The 19,974-nt window shown below is 39.5% G+C and overlaps 1 protein-coding gene across 1 annotated transcript in view; it reads right to left on the reverse strand.

The window, feature by feature from the left end:
- The window catches only part of pkn3 (protein kinase N3), a 61,735-nt gene that overhangs the window by 970 nt on the left and 40,791 nt on the right, over positions 1-19,974 (reverse strand). Inside the window, 14 exon segments of the mRNA XM_031287242.2 lie at positions 2,661-2,803; positions 3,124-3,200; positions 3,298-3,360; positions 3,444-3,620; positions 5,178-5,269; positions 5,560-5,629; positions 6,221-6,282; positions 6,536-6,626; positions 7,606-7,765; positions 10,128-10,203; positions 11,336-11,479; positions 13,412-13,521; positions 14,516-14,698; positions 17,174-17,384. Of these exon segments, the coding sequence (XP_031143102.2) occupies positions 2,661-2,803; positions 3,124-3,200; positions 3,298-3,360; positions 3,444-3,620; positions 5,178-5,269; positions 5,560-5,629; positions 6,221-6,282; positions 6,536-6,626; positions 7,606-7,765; positions 10,128-10,203; positions 11,336-11,479; positions 13,412-13,521; positions 14,516-14,698; positions 17,174-17,384 (1,659 nt within the window).

Here is a 19,974-nt window from a genome sequence, read left to right on the forward strand (position 1 = left end):
ATATTCCATATGCACGGGGAACTCTTTAAGACACCCCGTGAGGAGACAGTGCTTCCCAAGCCCAGACAGTTTAAAAACAAGTTACAAGCAACTGTTCTAAAAAGAACTATGAAACCATAAACCAGGTCAAGGCCCAGCAAGTTGCAAAGGAAGAGGGGCTGCCGGGAGGAGATTGCAAGATGCAAGATCAACCCAAGAAACACATTGAGGCCCGAACCTTTTCTTTTTATTTATGCAGGCTCTGAATGCACTCCAGGAGCAGATCCACATGACAGCTGCATTGTTCCTCCGAGGCCCATCAATTAGCCAATCATTGAGATGACTGAGGATCCTTAGCCCTCACTGCCTATGAGCGCAAAAACTGCCTCCATACAGCGGTGATGTCTGGAGAGCTAGTGAAATGCCGAAGGCAGAACCTGAGACTTAACATCCGGCCCGTGAAGCCAAACCTCAGGAAAGCCAGTGACCCTGCCAGAGTGGTATCTGGGAATGCGGGTCCCTGAGGTAGATAGCAGCAAACCAAACACCTGCCGTGATGGTTTGCCGTCAACATCTTGCGTCCCAGGGGAAGAAGGTACTTGCTTGAGCCCCCTGAGATCTAGAACAGGACTACATCTGCTGTCTCGGTTGGGTACCAAGAAATAGCCCAGCCTGCAGATCCCCAGACAGGCTACTTTTAGCAAAGGAGGTGGATATCCCTGTCCTCGGAACCTCTACTGGATGAGGGTCTTCACCAGCTTTATGAAAAGGTGGGAGACCTCGTCACAGGAGATCAGTCATTACGAGGCTTATTATGCACTTGTTGCTACTAGGCTATAGCTACTAGGCTATAGCGCAATTTATCACGCAGTTTATTTTGTGCGGCTTAATGTATGATTTATTATGCGGCTTACTGCGCGGCTTAATGGAATTATTGCACGGCTTACTGCGCAGCTTATTGCACCCTTGCATAGCTATAAGTCAGGGCCTGAGGTCTCCTGGTCTCATGCCAGAACCTTCACTGTTGGCTGAGGTTCAGAGATTCTCACCCCTTTGAAGCCCCAGAAAGGCCACCAAAAATCTCCTGTGCATAGCGACGGTCCTCCTGCGCTGACCGAAGGAAGCCGTCGCTGACAAAAGCCCTGCCTGGGGTCTCTGCCTGCTCCCTCGTAATAGGTCACATTTTATGTTCTATGAAATCGGCCTGCCAGAGGTGTCCCTTTTGCCAGTTAGCCGACTTGACGTATGCGCTCAGCAGGAACCCCATCAGGTGCGTAAGCTTACGACTGCACGCAATACAGTGGAGTGGAAGACACAGCCGCTGCAACCGGGAAGCTGCTTTTTGAAGGCCTAAAGATACAGGGAGGGAGGGAACCTGGCAAGACCCTGAACACTGCCCTTACTGTTCCAGTGTCCAATTTCGACAGAAAGAGAATGATCTGCTTGCTTCCTTTCAAAAAAGCAGCAACGGCCCTCCCTAGTACGTGCCGTTTTTAAACCCTTATTTGATAGCTCCTCGACTCCTCAGTCCTCGGCTGAACCTGAAGTTGTTCTGTCCTTCCTCAGCGAAGGCCGTTTCAAAGCTCTTATTTCTGCCCCAAGGACCGAGGAACGAGTATCGAGGAGGGATCATCGAGGAGCTATAAGCGAGGATACCCGAGAGCAGCCTTTCTGGAAGCCGTGCAGCTGAAGGAGTTGCTAAGTCTGCCCAAAAAGCTGACAAACTCATGTGACGCTTCAGAGGAAAGGACATCTCATCACTCTAAAACACATTTGCTCGTTGCCTCTCTCCTCCCATGAATTCCTCGCATCTCTCCCGTGCCTCCTCGGTGGGAGGGACTAAGACGTGAGGAAGGGAGGCAAGTGGAGGACTCAAGGAGGCAATTTAAGGGTTATGAGATGCAGCCCGTGTATTTACGGGGTGGTTAAATATGGTTTTGTATTTTTGCTGTGTGTGTGCCTCCTCCCTCTCTTCTCCAAGTTGGCTGGTGATTGCTTGAGTGACCACACCTGTGTTCACTTAGCTCCCTGGATAAAGGAGGCAGGAGACTCCGCACTGGCAGCAAACTTTTGGTTTGACGAGTTAGAGGTGAGCTAGGCCTAGTTATGTTAAATTAATTAAATGTTTTTATCAAAACCTTCAGGTCCCATCCTCCTCCACATCTTGTGAACCTTTTGCTTATGATAACAATAAGCACTTTACCAATAAACACAATGTTTATTGGTAAAGTGCTTATTGTTACTTTGCCATTCATTTTCGATTGTCGTGTTATTGTCCCCGGTACCATCGACAAGCATCTGCCATCCTTCCTTCAGCCATTAAACACCAATGGTTACTCCCTGATTTCTATTGGGACATAACATATTTGGAATACATGCCGTAACTAGATTTTGACACAGGGACCTTCTACAAAATGGGGCCTCAAGATCAGTTTTTGGCCGAAACAGGCAGCTATTTTTAGAGAAAAGCTCTAGCAGATACCATTAGAGACTAGCTGGTGAACATAGTGAAGCATTTAGCAGCTAAAGAGACTCATTTTCCCTCAGGAGTTGGTAGAAAACAGAGCTAAAAGAGAGTGAATGTTGGACTTCACGTGGACACTAATCTGCATCAACGGAAATACATTTGAAATACATTTGCCTTGTTCAGGTTGGTAATTACTGGGTATGTTTATACTGACCTCCCCCACCAGCATCTCATAGATGAGCACCCCCAGCCCCCACCAGTCCACACTGCGGGTGTAGTTGTTGTCTGTCAGCACCTCTGGGGCCAGAAATTCTGGTGTGCCGCAGAATGTTGTGGTGCGATCCCCGTGGCCCATGCCTACACACAGTACAGCCTTACTTAGATTTCACTACAGACAAATTAAACAGTGATTACACACACACACACACACACACACACACACACACACACACTCATATTTTTACGCATACTATAGTCTACTAAACTACTTAAAAAAGTTACTTTATACCATCACAAGAATAAGTGCTCACTTTTTAAGCCTGCACCCACAAAATCCTATCATGAGACGAACACTTCTGTACCAACTAGGATATGGAAATCACTGTAGACTTATTGCCATGTACTGTAGGTAAAACATTTTCATCACATAAGAGTTTGAAAAACGATAACGATCTTACCTTCTTTGCACAAGCCAAAGTCTGCTATTCTGACAAAACCATCTGCATCCATTAGCAGATTATCCAGCTTCAGATCCCTGACAGACGGATACAAATCAAATTATGCAACATGCTCCCAACATTCATCAAGGAATGAAGTAATACTGTTTTGAAAGCAGTTTGAGAAGGACTCACCTGTAAACTATCTTGTTTTGGTGTAGAAACTCCAGGCCGAGCAGCACACATGAAGAATAAAACCTTAAAACAGAGAGAAAGGGATGGAAATAATAGCAACATCCTGTATTTTTGTCGGTGGACTTTACAGAGTGATGTGTGCTAACCAGGCCTGTTTCTCAGTGAAGACGCTGGTGTGAATGTGTGTCATGAGGTCTCCTCCGGGGGAGTAGGCCATCACAAAGCACACGTGGTCTGCAGTCTGGAAGCAGCCGTACAAGTTCACCAAGAAAGGATGTTGTGATGTGTTGATCACTTCAAAGATCCGCTTTTCACACATGAGGCTGAACACAAACACACAAAGACATTTGTCATATTTAACTCAAAAGCATTCTTCAAACATGCCTAACTCTACCCAGCATAAATGCTGTATTATACACTTTATGTTCAGGATATTTGTAATAATTTTATGACAAACACCTTTAATTATTAAGAACTGGTTAATAATGAAAATTCTGGGCCTTTGTAACAATTAGGTATTTTTAATACTTTCAGAACAAGAAAGCCATTTGTTGCTTTGATGCTTTGCCACCAACTTCCCAATATTTTTGTTAGAGAAAACAAGTTTATTTTGTATTCCCTGTGTTTATTTCATCAATATCATTTTTTTTACTATTTTGATTTCCTGTTATCAATATCCTATATTTAGGACCATACTGTCTTAATGTTCTGAATTGTAAAAGTTTGAATTGTAGTTTATTTAATCTTCCCTGTCATAATTTTTTTTATATAGGCTATACGTGCGATATTTCCCCTCATGACTGCATCCCAAAGCATGGGCGGCTCCACCTCCCTTGTATCATTTAACTCCAAATAGGTGTGAATTCATTTTCATACTTAAAACCAAAGGCTGTGTTGAACATAAGAAACCAACCTAAAAGCTTAGAAAGTAGTATTCAGCAGCATTCAGCACAGGAACAGAAAATGGAGAAAACTTGTATTACTTACTGCAGCTCATAATAACATCAGGTGACTTTATGATGATAATTAGAAATAAAATTTTTACAACAGCTGTCTTCTAGTAGAAAAATGATCTACCCACTGTTAATTGTAAATGCAACATTTCAGTCAGATAGACCTCATCCCCTTTTCTCTGCGTTGGCAGCAAAAACATCTTTTAACTATTTATTTTCATAATAATTTGTTCATTAAATAAAAAAGGGAAAATACTCACTCTATACCACAGAGAATGTTAAAAAATACCAACCACATTTAAAAGATGTACTGTATATAAAAAATCCTACTATTATTGATTTCATTTAATAGCCTTCATTTAAGGTTCTTCATTCATGGTTCTGACAACTCTGCCTCTTTCACATGAACACACTGATAGCTGGATCGGCAGAGTTAACAGAGCTACTTGATTATCAGCGTCATGATACCAGTTATCCAGGATCACTGATTACTTAGGCTCAGTAAAACAAGGTTACCCAAAGAGAGGCAGACTAACTTGATCCTGCTTTCTGTCATATGGGCCCCTGGTGCAGTCACATATTTACATGATTTCCATTAGGAATATGGCAGAGTAGTGGAAAGAAAATTTGACACTATAAGGGTATGGTCACTCAAGCGCAAAATTAACATTGACAAATATTCGACTCATGTTCACTAGCATTCTATGCGAGTGAAGGTGCGCATACGAAATTAAGAAATTTGCATTGTCGCATTGCACAGAGTTCAACTGACCCTACCACAAAAACTCTAATGGACTACAAACCACTGATTTAAACAGACTTCCGTGTGCGTCACATCCTGCACTGTCCACTTTTAGCAGAACTATCACCTAACCCTAACCCGTCTCCTAAATATGTATCAAATGAACTAGTTGTAGGATCGCTTACCTGTCAACTTCGTCGCGTGTCACAATGTCTCCTTTCTTCAGGGCTTTGATGGCGTACAATTTGCCTGACTTCTTATACTCTGCTAGCAGCACCTTTGGTACAGGAGAAACGTTTGATGCATATTAACATTCATATCTAAAAACATCTGCCTTTATTAAAGAGTACAGACAGGTGCTACAGGAAATGAGGCAAGAGAGAGATTGGGTGATAACATGCAACAAAGGTTCCTAGAGAACCTTGGACTGGGGAAGATGTGATTGGATGGTCAACCTCCAAGTCAGTAGGACACCCTTTTAACCTTAATTTTTCACTAAATGAGTACTTGGGTGATTTTTCTGGTTTGACATTTTTACGGGTAGAACAAGTTAGAGTAGATGCGTACCTTACCAAAGTGACCTCTTCCCAGAACTGAAATGCAGTTGAAGTCTTCCATCTGAAGTCCTGCGTCCCTGCTGCATGAGAGTACCAAAGTGCACAAATATTTTGCAACTGAAGAATTCCTTACCCATTATCTTCTGCACTCAAAACATGAGTACTACTAAATGAACATCCTTTAAAATGGCATCCAGCTTAGCGAAGAAGAAAGAAACTTTTCTACCTTCAAAATTGCTGACATGCTACACTGTGTTGTGTTATGTTTATTATTATTAAGTTTTTTTTACACCAGGAAAAATGTACAAAAAACAATTATAAAAAAAAATTAAAAAAAATAAAGGGAGGATATGGTTGTACTAGATTTAACTACTAGCTACTTTCTATCTGTAGTCCCATGTTGTAACTCACATGTGCTACTGAGAGGAAGCCTTCCTTTTGGCTGCACAGTGGAGATATTTCACAGTGTATGAATTTAATATATACAGCATGTAAATGTTTACAGTGTCTTCTGGTTAACTTAAATGTGAATTGTGAAGTTTACCAAAGTTAGAAAGGTAAAAGTATATTTTATGCAGTTTTAGCTTATAAATAAAATATATTAAAGATTAAAAAGCATGTCAGAAACAAAAATACACAGTTCTTCCACATTCCTACTCAGTATGACTTACTGTGGGGGTGGATAAATTGAGGGATGTCGCTTGGGATTTGGGCTCCTGTTCTCACCAGGACACTGGTTTTTCAGACGATAGAGATAAACAGACATCAGTTGAATCGCTCAAACGAGGAAAAATTAAAACAGAATTTTATAAAAGTAACTGAAACATAGGAATGGAACAAAACCACTGCTCTAGATTATTACCTCAGTTTTAATATTATACAAAGTCAATATTTTCTGCCATTACCCCCTTGTTTTACGGGTATTCATTTTTGTATAACTGCTCTCACTGTTCACCCATTGGAGACAAACCATCTGACTTACTTACCAGTGGAGAGTTTTTAGTGTTCTTTCTTGTGCAATGTGGAGATCTGCCTGGTAGTTCTTCAGTGAAATTTAGACCAACCACAGCAGGATCTCTGAAAAACCAATAGGAAAAGCTATTTTACTGTCACTATTCTTGTTTTAGTGCCGTCTGATGGCTGTGCTGGTGTATTGGTGATTTCTAAATTTCTTTGAGCAGTATCTCCAAATACATTCAAACTGAAGTTACTGTCTCAAAAACACTTACACATGGCTCGACATGAATCAATTCAATTCGATTATATTTTTTTAGAATCAGAATCAGAAAAGGATCTATTGCCACTAAGTAGCACTTACAAGGAATTTGCCTTGTTTGTTATGTTAAATTAGATATCAATTAGGTTAGGGACATTTCAGTAACAATACCAATTTTGCTTGGATATAAAAAAAGATTCTCAGAGATCTTATGCTGTAAATTGGCTCTACACACATTCTGACGGGTCACAGATTTCGGTGTAACGCCGCAAAAGCCTGTGTTACAGTATCCAGCCAGGTGAAAGATAGCAGGAGATTTCTTTATATAGGCCTAATTGTATTTTAGAAATTATCTGTTGAAGTTATGGCTGATACTGGGGCAGGGCTATCACAGAAAAAAAGGAAATTAAACGAAGAACAACTAAAAGCTAAAAGGGAAAGTGACAGACGGGCTTTCAACAGATGGAGACAATTACGGGATTGTAAATGATTCAAAACCCACCCCGAATTGGCCCTCAGGTATGTAATATGTCTACTATATTCAGAAAATAACTTTACAATGCGTGATGTGGTTGTAGTCAGTAGCCTACATTAAATTACGCCCCCCTTCTATTTTTCTATTTTATTCCTTTTCAGTCCTTGTTTGTTTTGGCCTACTTTATTTTTCCTACTTAAAAAGGAGGTATAGTAAAGTAGGCTAAGTTACCGCATGCAACACTTGAAATTCAACGATGCATCTGTAACGTATTCTCATATTGTAAATTATGAGCGGGTGGAAAAACAGCCTCAAGTAACCAGGAAAAGCTTAGTCACAGTGTCTAACACACCACAGAGCCATACCGTGCCGGAGAAGTGATGGATGATGGGGGGCCAGTGTTAGGGCCTGCTAATGGAGGGCTCATGGGCTCCATGGAGCCGCAGGGAGGCAGGATGCTCATCATCAAACGGCCCCAAGTGGCAAAGTTCATGTTCATCTGGGCAGCACGCAGGAAGTCCTTCCCTGTGAGGAGATATGGAGAGAAAAAAAGAGATAAAATCTGAGCTATATACTGAAATACTATAATATGCAAGTAGTGAGAAAACGAAAAACTACTTTTGAAAAACATCTGTGTCTGATTCACCTTTTTTGTTTTAATTACAATCTAAGCCTTGTAGTTATTAAAATGTATTCAAGTTACCTTTGCACATAATAAATAAGCAACCACCATTATCTAATTATACAAAATGCTTCATTTTCGTAAGAGGAATAGTGGTAAAGCACTGTTAGAATTAGCACGTAAAATCAAAAAATGAAACAGAGATTAAGCGAAGAATGTCACAGGATGGCCTGAGAAACCTGACTCAATATAATATCATTCTATCTCAGAAGGTTGATTTCAATTTATTCACGGCAAGCAAAATTATTTTGAATCGGGAGACAAAGCAGGAAAATTTCTCGCTAGAAGATACATAAAACAGAGGGAATTGGCTTCCACTATTTCTGCAGTTAGATCCAATTCTGGAAATGTTTTTACAGCAACTGTAAATATCAACACGATTTTTAAACAATTTTACACTGATCTCTATAGGTCATTATCTATCTCTACTGGTTAAGAAATGTATTCCTTCATAGAGCCACTAGGGCTTGCCAAACACAGAAGAGCAAAGAGAACTCCTTGATGCGGATTTGACTACAGAGGAAATTAAAGAGGTAGTAGGGGCCCTGCCTATGGATAAAGTCCCAGGGCCCGATGGGTTAACAGCAGAATTTTTTTAAAGTTTTGCAACTGAACTGGCTCCACTTCTGTTAAAGGTATATAGAGAGGCACTAGAGAAGGGCACACTGCGACCAACATTTAAGCAGGCTTTGAGAACTTTGGAAGAAGTTAAGAAAGGTAAAGACCCAAGAGACTGTAAGAATTACAGCCCAATTTCCCTAATGCAGTTTGACGTTATGGATTATTTAAAAAATGTTGGCAAATGGATTAAATAAGGTTATAACTTCTCTAATTCATCCTGATCTGGTGGGGTTTATTCGCGGGCATAGCTCGTCAGATAATATCAGGCGTCTTATTAATATTGCATGGTCTGTAGCTAATAGACAATCCCCAATAGCTGCTATTTCCCTCGATGCCAAAAAAGGCATTTGATTCCAAACTTTCTATAGCAGGGCGTCAATGCTACATCAGTAAATAGATAGCAGTAGAAATCATCCATTGTACTCATCGATTCCACGGAACGAACCCAATACAAGGTAACATTATAGCTTCCTGTCCTCGTCCACCGTGCTGTTTTACACAACTATAGCATGCTACTCGCAAATAGCGATGTTTTACAAACAAGCTAAAACGAAAGCGGTCATTTTGTAGTCTAATCTTTTATTAGTTTGCTATGAATCTTGAAATTTGGACAAATTCTTGTAAACTTAGCTGCTGCCAGAGACAAACCAGCCCCTCCCCACTGCAGCAGTAAATCCTCATGGCTACTTGATATGCACGTGAATGACGTCATCGGACCATGCCGGTGATGTCTGCATTCTTTCTCCTCACTCAGTATTAACCTTCTGAAAATGTGTCCCCCAGAACAGTGTAGTTGAATAGCCCTGCTGTAAGCTTTGTACCGTCACATTTCCCTGGGCTTAGTGAACAGCTCTTTTGCATATCCAGTGTAAAAAGCCAGAGGCATGAAAGGGAAGGGGGTGAAAAAGATTTACATGTTCTTTTACCAACAGAATAAGGGGCTTGGTGGCCAATGCGGCCAGTGCTTAAAAATATTAGCAGCTATCCCTGTTATTTTATGCAATTTAGGCAATAAAAATGTTGCTTTTTCTAAAAAGGAAACCTCTCTTTTGTATATTTACTATTGCTGTTTATTATAAAGCAAAAGTATTTCTTATCCAATTACTCGATTAATCAATGAAATAATCGGTAGAATACTCAATTATTAAAATAATCGATAGCTGCAGCCCTAATACATATGTTTATTTGGTTAATGGTTTATGGTTTATTTTGTTATTATTTTGTTGTATGGTTTTGAATATTGTAATTACTGTGTTATTTCGACAGAATTAATTTTCTATGGCACATGGGGTTTTCAGGTCTAGAAACACTTGCAGTGTAACTGGTTGAAAAGTACGCATTTACTATTGTTTGGTCTGTGATTCCTTTGTTTTTCAGTCTATGGTCCACAATTAAAAATGTTTGGCCACCCCTGGCTTAGAGCCATTTTATTGATGATAAAATAGATTGGTTGCTAATTAGGGCTGGGTATCACCACTGATTTCCCCAATTGATTTGATTTCCGATTTGATTCAGTATCGATCAACAAATAAATAACATATGAAGAAATAACTGATGCAATGCAATATAAATAAATGTTACTACCTTTTTCTTTAGGGAAAATTCTCCTCTGCCTCTGGAGTTGGGAACGCCGCTCAATAACAGGATTGATAAATGTAACCTAGAAATGAACAGAGGAGCTGATTATGATTCATGTATAGGACTGATGCAAGCATTGGTAATTGAGCCCCTGTTGCTGCTTCAGTAATAGAAAACAAATAAAAAAATGTATAAAGGATTAGAACTTTTCATTTTCATCGTGTATCAATAATAATATTAGTAGCTAACCCAGTAGCACACCCAATTTATGTTAGGACAGCAAACACCATCGTTATCACAGAGCACACACCCACAGCAGTGAGCAGTAACTGCCGGTGTGCCTAAAAAATACATTAATGAGGGCTATTTTGCTTGTGTTTATATGATTGTTGCATTTAACAGAGTTGTTTATTAGACTGAAAGAGTTAAGAGAGCTTGTGCAATGTAGAAAACTCGCTGGTCACAAGGGGTGAACGTAACGACACTGATGCTATGCACTCTAACATTAGTAGTAACATCGTTTTTATATAGTAGGGGAGGGGTTATGTTAAGGATGACTCCGGCGCCTGAGTAGCTAGCCTGGTAGAGAGTGCGACACAGAGGCTCAGTGTTCGCTGAAGCGGCCGCAGGTTCAGTTCTGACTTGTAGCCCTTTGGTGCATGGCATTCCCTCTCTCTCTCTCCCCTCTTTCATGTCTTAGCTGTCCTATCAAATAAAGGCCTAAAATGCCAGACAAAAAATAAAAAAATGGATGACTTTGTCATTGAACCATGAAATCCTGGGCACAAAAATGGTGAAAAACAATTTAACGGTCTAACTCCACAATTCAGTACTACACAGTTTACAGGGTGGCTTGTGGCTCGAGATACAGTGGTCGCCCATCAACCACAAGATTAGCGGTTCAATACCAGGCTCCTCCAGCCACATGTCAAAGTGTTCCTGAGCAAGACACTGAACCCCAAGTTGCTCCCCGGATGCAGTATGTATAGTTGTCCACTGCTCCTAATACTTAGGATGGGTTAAATGCAGTAATTAAATGTACTGTGTGTATGCGACAAATTAAGTTTTGTCTCACTAATATCTAACATATATAAGGTGTTTTAAAAAAATATATATTTTGCTTTACCCAGACTTTAAGTGTAGTTGGTTATAAAGACATGATGATGTCACAGGAGGAAATAAACTGTCTGCATGCAAGATATGAAAGTCAAAACCTCAATGAAGAGGATGCCCTGAGGCTCCAGCTGGAGACACATGCCATGTCGTTGGTTATCCAAGAAATCTTCCAGCCGCAGGAACTTCACCCCACTTAACGCTCGCCAGTCTCTCCAATACACAGCAATTTCCAGCTCCCTGGACTAGATCAACACACACACAACAAATATTCATAGGTGTTTATAATCTCATTTAAATAATTCATCGTTTTGTTTTTTCAAAAGACTGGATTTTTACATTTGGTGGAGCAGAATGGCTTTAACTTTTGAATTCAACAATGAGGTAACAGACAGCTGATGGCATTTAACTCACTGCCAACTAATTTATGTTGTAAGACCTCTTCATTGACACAAAAATGAGATACTCTTACGAGAGAGTAACTCAAATTCATTTTTAAATCAGGCTGTGTAGTACTCCCAATGTATGTGTGAAATTAGTGACTTCTGCTTTAAAATTTAAAAGCTCACTGTCAAACAAAGAGAATGAGAGCTGGGATGTTCAATGCAATACTAAAACCCAAGTATTAAGCAGGGATGCTGGGCGTGCAGTGGTCAAACCAGATTAGAGCAAATGTCAGAGGATTAGCAGTGGGATTATTATAAGTGAGTAGGAGGTTGACAGAGTATCAAAGACATACTTGGCCATTATGACTTACTGAGGGACAAGATGTCAGGGCTCTGTTATTGTTCTTGGGCTGTTAACAGATGTTCACCATTAGGATAGATTGAGATTCCATGTGCAATAAACTATTTAGCCAGGAGGACTAGCAACACTGGTTAGTGTAACACCAAACTACACTGGTATAGTGGTACAAGCTATGATGAAAAGACAAGAAAGTCGCTGCAACTATTGTTCCTCCCACATCAACGCATTGAAATATGGAAAATCAACAGGCTGTTTAATGGTTAAATGATGTAGATAAATTTAATAATTTTCTTGTTGCAAGAATAATACTCATTGTTTTTGACAATGCGAGACTAGCATTGATCAAACAGGCAAGTGAAATGAATAGCTATACATGATGTGATGCTGTACATTGGAGATTTGTTGTTAAAATGTCTATGTGGTAGCATCTGTCCCTATCAAATAAACATGAAATGAAATTAAGATGAAGCACTTTGCCGCACAATATAAATTGAAGTTGGAACTGCACAGACTGTTTAGAGAAATGTAACATTTTAAAGAATAATTTCAGTATGCTTCAACATGGATCCCATTTCCTCATGCATTGATGTCTAAGTGACTAATGCCAACCTTACACCAAAGAATTTTCCAGCAATTCCACAGTCGCAGACAAATTTCCAGTATCAGAATGAAATCATGAGAGTCTTGCTAAAGTTGGGGTGCGCTTCCATCATCTCGAGCCGTCTTAAGTTAGCCTTTTGAGGTTCAAAAAAACAATCAAACGTGTTTGATATTATCGCAAGTTTTAAGTCTTGGTTTCTGAAGTTATATCAAAATCTTGCAAATTGTGACCCTGCAAGATCCCCAGTCTTTGCAAAATCTTATAGTATGTGACTTAAAACTCAGTGACATTATGACGTCATGGACCTTATGATGAGATTGACTTTAAATGTAAGACGGATGTCTTTAGATGTGAGATGGTATCAGCCTTTAGTCTTTTTATAGTCTTCTAGTGTATGGTAGGCATAATGTAAGCAAAAATCTTTGAAATTGGTCCAGTATTGAGCGAGAACGCTGTAAATGGCAATAGTAGGGCAATAGGTGCATCATCAATTTTTGTCCACTAAAAGTGCTTTTATTATTGCTACTGACAGGCTCAGATTGATAAATAAAATTAGTTTTTTATTCTTAAATTCAGACAACAAGATGTGACCCTTTGTCTGTGATAACATCAAATACAGTGCATAAAGTGTCATTAGAAACATGTGCCTGGAGAGAGGGATATTTGATCAATACTTTCCTTGAGTTTAAATGCTCTTCAGAAATTAATTTATTGTAACACTGCTTTATCACAGTCAATAGGCAGTAACTCAGTAAATAATTATGTTTTATGTCATGCTAAAAACAGGTTAGTGGAGTTCTGGCTGCTTGTTGAAGTGAAAGCCACTGACCCGTTCCAGTTCAATGCTGAAGCTCTGGCCCCAGGCCTCTTTGCCCAGCTGTCTCCAGTGTGTGTGCCCCACTATCCTGTTGTCCACCTTCAGCACAGCACTTATCTCCGCTGAGAGTGGACACAAACACAGAGATACAAACTGATACAGGCACTAACAACTAAAGACCAATAAAGGTTGTAACAGTCTGTGTGGATATTTTAAATAGAGAAAAATACAATGTCAGCTCCCATACAAAGCATGGAAAATTCTGAACACAAATTATATTTTTCAGGCTGTCAAATGTCTTAAAGGCCTTGTGAAATGGTGGTAGAGCGCTATTTGTTTCCGCATATTTACGTATTTACGGTAAAAACACAAAGCTTGTCTTGGATATTGATTGCTGTTTACTGTATGTTTTTGTGTCCAACTAACTGATGGGAAAAAATTATCTTTGACAATGAGTCCAGTATTAAGCTAAATGTTTTAATGGAGTCTGGTACCAAATTATCATGTTCTAATAAGAAGAGTTTGTAACGTTGGTTTTGTGATTAAGCAAGATAGAAGATAGAAGTCATATGTTGTTATAATAAGAACGATCTAGTAATAACAAGAAAATGTCATAATGACAAAATATGAAGTGGAGGATCTTTTAAAAAACAAGAAAAACATAACGAGAAACTGAGCAAAATTGTTTTTTGTCATGGTGGGGCATCCATACAATAATGCCATAAATAAGGTGCAGTCACACATACAGTATGCTACAATGTACAATGTAAACAAGCTACAATGTAAGTTAATAGGGATTATTGTGCAGCTTGTATTATAAAGTTCAGGGTTAATGCATTAATAACAGTAGTTTAGGCCACATTTCTAATTCAAGAATTATTTTCTAATTCTATTGTTAGACTTGTGGAAGTCACAAAGACCAATTCTTATTATAAAGTATTTGCTAAGTTAAATAATAAATAAAATGTTTATATCGTGTGTGTGTTTTGTCAGGTCACACAGATTCAGACTCTGCAAGAAACTCAACAAACACAAACCATGGCTGAATACATGGCTGCATGATTTAGATAAAGGGAAGTAAATTAGCCAAACGTGTTAGTTGGAGTGTTGACTTACATGAGAGGTCCTCAGCCTTGGTTGCCTTGCCATTAGCACTGCGTCCTGATAGGCCGGTTCTCACCTTCACAGACTTTCCGTCTGAGATGCTTACAGGGCTGGCTGAGACACTGGTCACATGACCACGACCTGGAATGGATTCCATCAGGTCTTGGCAGCCCATTAAACATACCTCCAACCGACCTAAGAAAAGGCAATTCAGTTATTAATTCAGTTTTGAGAAAACACTATTTTAACTTTAATGGAAAACTTAGTTTACTTGATGAACAAAATGTAATTGTTCTAGAGATCACAAAACAATGAGGTCAGATGGGAAGTTATTCATTGGTGGAAGAGGTACTGAGATCTCTTACATAAGTAAAAGTACCAGTAACAATGTAAGAATACTCTGTTACAAGTTAATGGGAGAAGAAAAAAAATACAAAGCTATTTTCTGTTTTCAGTTTTTTGACTATTCTCTAAACTTAGATTTTTTTGTATGAAATGCTGGCTAATTTCACTTTGAAAAATGTCTCGTGTTGGAACTGCTGTAACATCTGAAACAAGAGAAGGGACCTAATCCACAGACTGCCTTTTTGTTAAGGCCCGGACACACAGAGCCGATAATCGGCCGTTGGACAGTCTGGCGAGGTCAGTGACTCGAGTCTGTTCGGTGTGTTCCCTGCCGTCGTCCGTCCGAGGGGCCGTCGTCCTTCGTTTTGGTCGATTTGACATGTACGCTGTGTTCCAAATTATTATGAAAATGATATTTTACACTGATTTTCCTAAATAGTCGATGCAAATGATTTTATATATATATATATATATATATATATATATATATATATATATATATATATATATATATATATAATATAATTTTCAAGTCACCAACCGTTAAGGTGTAAGTCGAATTTCATTGAACAAACCACCCAATGAAAACAGTATTTTTTCAAAAATAAAAAAAAACTCAAAATGCACTGTTCCAAATTATTATGCACAACAGAGTTTCAAAACATTTTATAGTTGTAAAGAACTGAAAATGGTCATTTGCTGAATTTGCAGCATTAGGAGGTCATATTACTGAAATCAAAAGCTATTTCAATCAAACCCATCTTAACAGGGCAAGTTACATGTTAACATAGGACCCGTTCTTTGATATCACCTTCACAATTCTTGCATCCATTGAACTTGTGAGTTTATGGAGAGTTTCTGCTTGAATTTCTTTGCAGGATGTCAGAATAGCCTCCCAGAGCTGCTGTTTTGATGCGAACTGCCTCCCACCCTCATAGATCTTTTGCTTGAGGATGCTCCAAAGGTTCTCAATAGGGTTGAGGTCAGGGGAGGATAGGGGCCACACCATGAATTTCTCTCCTTTATGCCCATAGCAGCCTATGAGACAGAGGTATTCTTTGCAGCATGAGATGGTGCATTGTCATGCATGAAGATGATTTTTCTACGGAAGGTATTGTTCTTCTTTTTGTACCATGGAAGAAAGTGGTCAGTCAGAAACTTGACATACTTTGCCGTGGTCATTTTCACACCTTCAGGGAGCCTAAAGAGGCCTACCAGCTCTCTCCCCATGATTCCGGACCAAAACATGACTCTGCCACCTCCTCGCTGACGTCGCAGCCTTATTGGGACATGGTGGCCATCCACCAACCATCCACTACTTCATCCATCTGGACCATCCAGTGTTGCACGGCACTCATCAGTAAACAAGACTGTTTGAAAGTTAGTCTTCATGTATTTCTGGGCCCACTGCAACCGTTTCTGCTTGTGAGCACTGGTTAGGGGTGGCCAAATAGTAGGTTTATGCACAACTGTAAGCCTCTGGAGGATCCTACACCTTGAGGTTCGCGGGACCAGCAGCTTCAAATACCTGTTTGCTGCTTTGTAATGGCATTTTAGCAGCTGCTCTCTTAATCCGATTTATTTGTCTGGCAGAAACCTTCCTTATTATGCCTTTATCTGCACAAACCCGTGTGTGCTCTGAATAAGCCACAAATCTCTTCATGTAACTTGCCCTGTTAAGAGGTGTTTGATTGAAATAGCTTTTGATTTCAGTAAATATAGTATATATAAAATGAAATTCGACTTACACCCTAACTGAAAATTTTATTATATATATATATATATATATATATATATATATATATATATATTATATTATATAGGAAAATCAGTGTAAAATATCATTTGCATAATAATTTGGAACACAGTGTATAATCGGCGGGGCGGGTACTGCCGGCAGTCGGACTCAAATGACCCATCTGATTGGTGCTAACCTGGAAACGGGGAGCGGAATGAGCATGACTAGAGTCTCTCAAAATCTGACGAAAATCTTTTAAACTGACCTTTGTCAATCTGAAATGAAGACAGATTCAGCAACTGCACGGCCTATTTCTCGCTTAAAATGTTTTCAGAAACATGTATCGGTGAACTATTTTAGTACAATATGAGATCGTATTCTGAACAAGCCAGTCAGACAATGACAGTCTGTCTTTGAATTTCCGGAGAAACAAGATAAAATAATACAATACAATAAAGTAATACAAAATTGTAAATTGTAACTCAAGTACAGTATTTAAGTACTTGAAAGTAAATGCACTTTGTTACCTTCCACCACCAAGTTATAAGATATTGAATGAATATATATTGGAATATATTATTAGCAACCTGTTAGACTGGCAGGTTTGAAGAAGGAAGAAGAGGACGGAGCGTTGGATTGCTTCTTTGGTAGCCCATAGGAAGGCGAGGTTCCCAACATTAGTTCCTCCTTAATGGCACCATGCTTGGGATGGTCCTGAGGCAGCTCACTTAAACGTCTCTCCAGGGAGAGGCGTAACAAATCCACCTTCTGAGATGACTCTTGCATTCGCGCCTGGGCCTGAGGGACACAGAACACTCTTAAGAGTAAAGCCTGAAAAAAAGATTTTTATCCGGGGTATTATGCCTTTATTAGGTAGCGACAGTAAGGAAACATGGAGGGAGGTGGGGAAGCGAGAGTGAGCGAGAGCGAGAGAGAGAGAGAGAGAGAGAGAGAGAGAGAGAGAGAGAGAGAGAGAGAGCGAGAGAGATGAGTAGGACATGAAACAAAGGTGACCAGCCAGAGTCAAACCAGTCAGAAAAAATATCAAAGGAGTCTTCGATAATTTCAAGTTAGTAAATTATATAATTGGAAACACAGAGCTCCCTTCAGATTTATAAAAATGGACATAAGCTCCCCTGATCTCTGCTGGCATGGTAAGTGGCACTACCCCGCAGTCTTTCATGACAGAAGTGTTTAATTCAATATCAGTAATTATAAATATAAAGCTTTCATCATTTCCTTTTGTTTGCTTACTGTGTTCTAGGGCTGCATTCAATTATTTTAACTGGTTGCCTGATAACTGGTTTAAAATATTTTGGGTAGAATAGCACGGGGGATTTGGCGGTTTACCAGCTTTGACTGCGGTTCACTTTTTGCTGCTTCCAACGTTACATGATTGCTGGGTATACAAGCAACTTGTCTTTACTTTCCTGGAGCACAAGCGGCAGAAACATCGCAACTGTTGTGTTTAAAAAGGTTGGAAAAAAAAAAAAAAAGGTACTACCATAACGCTGGCTTTTCCGTGTAAAACGTTAAAAGCCCAGCTTAAATTCACTCAGAGCATTTTGCTAAGAAGAAACTAAATAAAAAGCCATTTGCCAACACTAAATATCAAACAAAAGCCAGACAAAATATCTATGCCTTCCACCTTTTCTTTCCACCCCCTCTGTCTCTCTTTCTCTGCACTTAATTGTAATGTAAATGTAGTAGTACAATGTCTTCCTCTGATGTAGAAGTACACTGTAAGTCAGTATTAGGCTATACAGTGGAGTTGCATATTAGGTGGTTTTGGGTGCTTCTGTAATTTTGGGGTACAATTTGGTTCTGGAGAATGCTACAAGCAGCAATGAGATTATCTGTATTAATAAAGGTTAAATAAAAAATACCACAGGCCAAGCAATCGGCCCGTTCCAAACAGGCACATTTTGAAGGGGCGCTGTACTAGTCCTGTATAAATGCAAAACTGTAAAAAAAATTGTTTAAACTACTACTGCATATTTCATCAGGCTGATTTTCATTAAACTATGCTTGGGTTTTGACCGCAGGAACTTTCCCCTGGAACTAGGAACCTTCTAAGGAACTTGCTGCATTTTGACAACCACAGGGACCAGGGTCTAAATTTAGTTATGGGGACATTTTCCGTGGCCTTTCTACCCCCAAAATGTCCCTGATCGGATGGTAGTATTTTTTTGAAAGTACGGAAACCTTTGGGGTGGTCGCTGATGGGTAAACACATACAGCACAGCTGCTTCAACTTGCCAACAGCTTTATTAAAGTGGCAACGTGGAACTTTCAGTTTGTGTCGTATTTAGCGGCCCCTTTGGACAAAGGTGGTAGTGTTTTTACCACACCTGCTGTCATAAAGATCTTTTAGAGTTAGCTTTACTTATCATAAAGTTGCGATAAATGTTTTGCTCAAACAGAAAATCATTAATTTACAAAAAGAGAATATGTTACAGAGGCACTGTTGAATTTGAAGTGTTGCATTAGGTAACTTAGCCTACTTTGGATGTATCGTGAGCTAAACCAGGTGTTACTGTCACTGTGTCACGCATTAGCAAGAGTTTGTTGTAGCAACCAACGTAATAATAATAATAAAAGTTGAGAATTATATAGCGCCTTTCATGAAAGCCAAGGGCGCTTTACACACAAGTACAGGGGGGACAAGGGGACAAAAAAAAAAATAGTAGGCTAAAACAAACGCGGACTGAAAAGAAATACAAACTGGGCGCTGAATGGAAGAGGGACGTCATTTCATGTAGGCTACTAACGTACAACCACGTCTCGCTTTGTAAAGTTATTTCATGAATGAAATAGACATATTACATACCTGTCTAGGTGGAAGAGGGCTAATTCAGCGGACTAATTTGCCTAATCCTCATGTTTTAGACCACAGTGGAAACGGACACTGGGCTGAAGGAACCTTCAAGTTTTAAAAATAGTTCTGGGGACCTAAACTATCCCAGAACCTTGGGTCAAAAAGTGGCTTATGTTTCATGAGGGAAGTTAAGTACCCAAGTTACCATGGTAACAAACCTCGGACTAACCTGGTCTTGGTAAAGCTAGTTTTCAAGATTAGCATCACCTAGGCTGAACCAGTGTTACAATGAGCCTGACAGACTGAAATACAGTGTTTTCTCCTCTGAAGGTTCCCCTTTACTGCTGCACTATGAACATGAGTCAGTTTACAGTTCATGTCACATTTTGATGTCACCTGCACTTACTGTGTACTTCTAATCCAAGTTCAAATCTTTTTCAGTCGAAAATATCTGCACAGTATTTCAAATGTCCCCGGTTTTCACTGTGACTGACAGACCCGAAATTGGAATAAAAGAAAGAAAACATTGACCAAACGCGCACCCTAAACGTACATGTGCCCATATTTTAT

This window comes from Sander lucioperca, chromosome 14 (genome assembly GCF_008315115.2).
Source record: "Sander lucioperca isolate FBNREF2018 chromosome 14, SLUC_FBN_1.2, whole genome shotgun sequence".
In the NCBI taxonomy this organism is placed as follows: Eukaryota; Metazoa; Chordata; class Actinopteri; order Perciformes; family Percidae; genus Sander; species Sander lucioperca.